The sequence below is a fragment of the Nicotiana attenuata genome, unplaced genomic scaffold, assembly GCF_001879085.1.
Source record: "Nicotiana attenuata strain UT unplaced genomic scaffold, NIATTr2, whole genome shotgun sequence".
NCBI lineage: Eukaryota > Viridiplantae > Streptophyta > Magnoliopsida > Solanales > Solanaceae > Nicotiana > Nicotiana attenuata.
The window spans coordinates 111300-117330 of record NW_017672723.1 but is presented as its reverse complement, the minus strand read 5'-3'; the positions used below and the strand labels follow the sequence as shown (position 1 = coordinate 117330).

The 6031-nt window shown below is 37.8% G+C and overlaps 1 protein-coding gene across 2 annotated transcripts; it reads left to right on the top strand.

Moving 5' to 3' along the window:
• Positions 1-286: 286 nt before the first annotated feature.
• Positions 287-5424, top strand: LOC109214267 (cryptochrome-1-like). Of its 2 annotated transcripts, XM_019378165.1 has the most exons (5): positions 289-997; positions 1490-1708; positions 2147-2853; positions 3808-4610; positions 4914-5424. In XM_019378165.1, the coding sequence occupies exons 1-5, from the start codon at positions 685-687 to the stop codon at positions 4915-4917; spliced, it is 2046 nt and encodes a 681-aa protein (XP_019233710.1). In that variant the 5' UTR covers positions 289-684; the 3' UTR covers positions 4918-5424. The 2 variants fall into 2 exon arrangements, with proteins under 2 accessions (XP_019233711.1, XP_019233710.1); XM_019378166.1 differs by lacking the exon at positions 4914-5424 and having other exon boundaries at positions 287-997; positions 3808-4614.
• The last annotated feature ends 607 nt before the right edge of the window (positions 5425-6031 follow it).

Sequence of the window (6031 nt, the reverse complement as noted above, 5' to 3'; positions counted from 1 at the left end):
TTGTCTGATTAAAACATAAGCACCCAAATCAGTGTCAATTTGCAATAATTCATGATAATCAAACATCTAAATTTTATAACTTTATTGTACATAAGAAAGCCAATCTTAAATTTAACAAAGAATTTTCCACCCTGTCAAAAGAGAGAGAGGATTAGGGAAGGCACTAGATGAGAAGCTTGTGTGGAATTTTGTTTCCTTCTTAGGATAGGAAAGAAGATATAAAAAATAAAATCTAGACAAAAAACAATAAAGTAGTGGCTGCAATTTGCTCATAACTTCTCTTGTTACCCCACCACCTTAACCAATCACATTCACTCTCTCTTTCTCCTCTCCTTCTCTCTCTCTAGAACCTATTTTTATTTTTTTTGTTGTAACTTGTTCAGAATAGCATAATTCACTCAAGAATTGAGAGAATTAAGTTCTTGTACGTAGAGATAACATCTAGGGAAGTTAAAGATAGGTTCTTTACTATAAAGTTCACTTTTTTTTTTGTTGATTGTGGTTTGTAATCATTATCTCCTTAGTGAAAGCTACAGGAAGCAGTGAAAAAAAGAGATAAGATTAATCCCATTATTCTTCTATCCAAGAAAAGACACATTAACATGGTGTTTACATAGAGAGAAAAAAATATATATATAGAGAGAGAGAGAGAGTTGTGGTTGGTGTTGAGGTTGTTGAAAGAAGATGTCAGGTGGTGGTTGTAGCATAGTATGGTTTAGAAGGGATCTGAGAGTAGAAGATAATCCAGCTTTAGCTGCAGGAGTAAGAGCAGGAGCAGTAATTGCAGTGTTTATATGGGCTCCTGAAGAAGAAGGTCATTATTATCCTGGTAGAGTTTCAAGATGGTGGCTTAAACAAAGTTTGGCTCATCTTGATTCATCTTTAAAGAGTCTTGGCACTTCTCTTGTTACTAAAAGATCTACTGATAGTATTTCTTCTCTTCTTGAAATTGTCAAATCTACTGGTGCTACTCAGCTTTTCTTCAATCATTTATATGGTCAGTTCTGTTTCTCTACAAAAACGAATTCCCTTTTATAGTATTTAATTATTCTGTTTGACTTGATTATTCTTTTCCTATTTTTTATGTTGTTTTAAAAGTTTAATATATTATTTTGGGATGGCTTTAATTGAGATTGGTGCTTGTTGTATGTATGTCCTTTAAGAATAAGATAATGAATTGTCTTCTGTGTAAATAATAAATTATTGCCATATGCTTTCCTAATTAACTAATGAAATTAAGGTACAGTGCTTGTATCAGAATCACAGTAATCTGGATTTGTTGTACTAAACATATTACATATCCTTATTATTTGATATATAGAAACAGAAAGGGTATTGCTAAACATTTGATATGACAGTTGAATGGTAAATTGTTAATAGAAATGGATGGCTTTTATTTTAAGCATGTCATTTCAGTATCAGGAGTAGAACACAGCCATTTTCATCCACTGCCTTATCCTGACCAACACCTATATTTCTTTTGCTTTAGATCCAATTTCACTTGTTAGAGATCATCGCGCAAAAGAAATGTTAACAGCTCAAGGTATATCTGTGCGCTCCTTTAATGCCGATTTGCTCTATGAACCATGGGAAGTTAATGATGAAGAAGGTCGCCCGTTCACAACATTTTCTGCTTTTTGGGAAAAATGCCTTAGCATGCCTTATGATCCTGAAGCTCCACTTCTCCCTCCTAAAAGGATAATACCTGGTTTGTTCTCCTTTTGAGCTTCCCCTATCTCTTATTGCCTTTCCGGATAAAATTTCTGCTCTTATTTGTACATATTCTGTTTAAAATATGGTGCTTTTGCTTACTGTTATGTTCCATCAAAGAAGTATACAAATAGGGAGATCTTCCTCAAGGTAATAGATATATTAGCTGTCAGATTAAAGTAATGCCATTCCACTGAAATGAACCTGTCGCAAGGCAGCTCTAAGCTCCGAGAATCACTATGTGGTGCATAATGTGCTTGTTGGCAGATATTGAAGTCCTTCGAAAATGGAAAAGGCGACTCTGAACATGTAGATGTTCGAGCTGTCAGTAATAAGCTAAGGATCGAAACAAATTCCTATAATTATATTAATGCACTTATAAGGGTACTGGTTTAGAGTTTACCTTTTTTACATTTGGTGATCTGCAAACTTTTAGGTGATGCATCAAGATGCTCTTCGGACAGCTTGGTATTTGAAGATGAATCAGAGAAAGGAAGCAATGCACTTCTTGCTCGAGCATGGTCACCAGGGTGGAGCAATGCTGATAAAGCACTAACTACTTTCGTTAATGGACCATTACTTGAATACTCACAGAACCGCAGGAAAGCTGATAGTGCGACGACTTCCTTTCTGTCTCCACATTTACACTTTGGGGAAGTCAGCGTTCGTAAGGTATTCCATTTTGTTCGCATCAAACAAGTTCTCTGGGCCAATGAAGGAAATAGAGCTGGTGAAGAGAGTGTCAATTTGTTCCTCAAGTCCATAGGACTTAGGGAATACTCCAGATACATGAGTTTTAATCATCCTTATAGCCATGAAAGGCCGCTGCTTGGTCACCTAAGGTACTTTCCATGGGTAGTGGATGAGGGTTATTTTAAGGCGTGGAGGCAAGGTAGAACAGGTTATCCTTTGGTTGATGCTGGTATGAGAGAGTTATGGGCAACGGGCTGGCTACATGATCGTATCAGAGTCGTGGTATCTAGTTTCTTTGTGAAGGTTCTGCAGCTTCCGTGGAGGTGGGGAATGAAGTATTTTTGGGACACATTGTTAGATGCAGATCTTGAGAGTGATGCTCTTGGTTGGCAATATATCTCTGGTACCCTACCTGATGGTCGTGAGTTTGATCGAATTGATAATCCACAGGTATGTCGCGGTAATTTTTTTTAGGGAGAATCTCTTCTTTCATTTAAAATTTTCAAAACTTTAAACATAGTAGAAGTTACTGACTCACCAGTTATAGACCTTTCATCCTGTCATGGACAATTCTAATAGCTCTAAGACTAGTCTATACTTTAAATATTTAAAGCGCTCCACGTTGTGGTTATTGTTATTTTTTCGATTGTAAGTTAGTAGCAAGGCACTGACCTGCAAGTAGACATTCCATGAACATCTCATGGGCTTCAATCTTCTTGCTTTGGCATTCAACAACCACAAAGTGCTAAAGCTAAGATGAAATGTGTTTGTGAGTGTGAAATTGCAAATCGTGATTCTTTTATATCCTGAGATATTAGTACTGTGCTTGTGAGCTTCTTTTCGTATTGAGTTGATATGAGAATCTTTTCAATCTAAGGAATCTGGCTTGTCTTCTGCATTAACCTATGCTTTAATTTCTAGTGTCGGTAGTTCTTGCAAGCGTCCCTTGCATAAGATGCTGCTCTATACAAGCTTTGGCTTCTGCTTGATCTTCTAAGGCATGCTTAAACCTGAATAATAATTACTCACTAGACCTTGCATTTCACTTTCTGGAGGAATTGCATTCTAACCACATGAAGATAATCTTAGATTTTCATTTAGTTGTACATGGAAAAGTTCACCAAAAAGTTAAACCTCGAGAGTACTTTTTTATCTTTTCCGCGCGAACATGAAGTTTGAATTTCTATCTATTATGCACAAGTAATGTAAAGAAAGACTGATGAGAATTGAATAGGACAGACCTCAGTTTTACTGTATCATTTCTTCTGTTTTCTGTTCTTGTTTTTTCATGTAAAACAAAAGGGAGACTGCAGTTTTTACTCTCTTTATCTTTTTTCCTTCTTGTTTTCTGATGTAACTTTAGTTGAATAAGGCTGACTAGTTATTGGAACCTGTTTCTTGCAGTTCGTGGGATACAAGTGTGACCCTCATGGGGAATATGTGCGACGGTGGCTTCCTGAACTGTCTAGGCTTCCCACTGAATGGATACACCACCCGTGGAATGCACCAGAATCTGTACTTGAAGCTGCTGGCATTGAGCTGGGTTCCAATTATCCTCTTCCCATCGTCGAAATTGATGCAGCAAAAGTAAGACTAGAACAAGCCCTAACACAAATGTGGCAGCACGAAGCAGCTTCACGAGCTGCGATTGAGAATGGTATGGAAGAAGGACACGGCGACTCTGCTGACTCCCCAATAGCATTCCCTCAAGCCATGCATATGGAAATGGACCACGAACCAGTTAGGAACAATAACCCCGTTATAGTTACTGTTCGACGCTATGAAGATCAGATGGTCCCAAGCATGACATCGTCTTTGTTCAGAGTTGATGATGAAGAAACCTCAGTGAATATCAGAAATTCAGTAGTGGACACTAGAGCAGAAGTTCCAAACGACGTCAATGTAACTGAAGGTCCTAGGAGAGACACACTCGACCAAGCCGTCACACAACCAGCTCGAACAAACGCCACTCCGCCACAGTTTAATTTTGTGGTTGGTAGGAGAAATTCTGAAGATTCTACAGCAGAATCTTCCAGTAGTACTAGAGAAAGGGACGGGGGTGTAGTTCCTGTATGGTCTCCCTCAAGTACTAATTATTCCGACCAATATGTTGGTGATGACAATGGTATTGGGACCAGTTCATCTTACTTGCAAAGGCATCCACAGTCTCACCAGCTAATGAACTGGCAGCGGCTTTCTCAAACAGGGTAAGATACTTAAAAAATCTTGAATCATCAGAAGAAAAAAAACGTTCGTCGGAAAAAATAAAATGAGGGAATGAATGGCATTCCTATTTTAACGTGGGCATTAGTGTTGCATGTAGCACAGACAAACATGAGTACCATGAATCGCACTAGTTAAAGATATGCTGATATGTCATTGTTATGTCTGTCATGGTTAACTGGTGAAAGTAAGCATTAGAGAATGAGCCGTTGAAAGTTGCTGTTTCTCCTGCATATCATGTTTCTTTTGGAAATTTCATAACTTTTGGTTCTTTCACTTGCTAACAGGTGATCGATCATACGTGAGGAGTTACGATAGCTACAAGGTGGAGAAGCGAGTGGCTAATCCGGCCATTTGGCTCAGCACATTTAGTGCCATATTCTCTAATTGATCAGGTGGTTTTGTCTGGAATTTCTTCCACATCTCTCGGGCAACCCCATTTCCCTGTTGTACAATATATGTGTCTCTGCTGTATAGTATAGAAGTCCTGATTTAGGCCAAATAAGTGTCAGAAAGGGGTTCAGAGTCCTCTATCAACCTCACATTTGTTCTGCTATTAAGTTTTGATGGCAATAACTTATTACCTAAGTACTGGCACTGATTAGAAGAACATTGTGGATATCTTAGTCTTAAGCTCTGTTTGACAGATGTACATGTGGTTTAAACAGCTTCATCTCATGTTTTTGTTGTCAGTACATTTGTCACTTATTCTATAAGATTTCTTGTTTGAACATTTTTATTGTTTTGCTGTGGACAGTTGGGTCTACAAAAAATGAAAGTTGTAAGGTGAGTTGTTAACATTTTCGGCTTAGTGTTGTGTGTGTATTATATATATCACTGCTTCAGAAAATATTCGGGGTCTGTGTGTGTGTGTGTGTGTGTGAATTATATTACTGCTTCAGAAGATATTCAGGTACAAGGACTACAAACCATGATAGTGTTTGATCCAAAAGTATTAGTGATAATAGTCATGCTGAACTATAAGGCTCAGTTGTTTTACATTGGAGTTTATGTTTTATGTACTTATACACTCTTACACCATCTTAAATTAACCTACAACAATATGTAACTCTTCATAGCAGGTCTGATACGATAACTTAAAAATAGAGTAATAACTTGCTCTATCTTGTTAGTTTGCACTAATAGTGTATTTATATTTGAACCCTTTTTGTAAACACTTTTAGCTATATCAAGGCCTAAACTTCTTGCGAGATTATAGAAGATCCAGTATCTCCTTGCCCATATAAATTTTGTGTTGAGGTTGTCGAAAAGCATGTTGGGACATATGGCTGGGCCGGGCTGGGTTAGCCCATTTTGATAGCTCTACTGCGGTGGTACCTCCTCGCCGAGCTTCACTCGAAAATTAGCACGGCGAAGGGATGATCTCATCGGAATTTTTTCATTT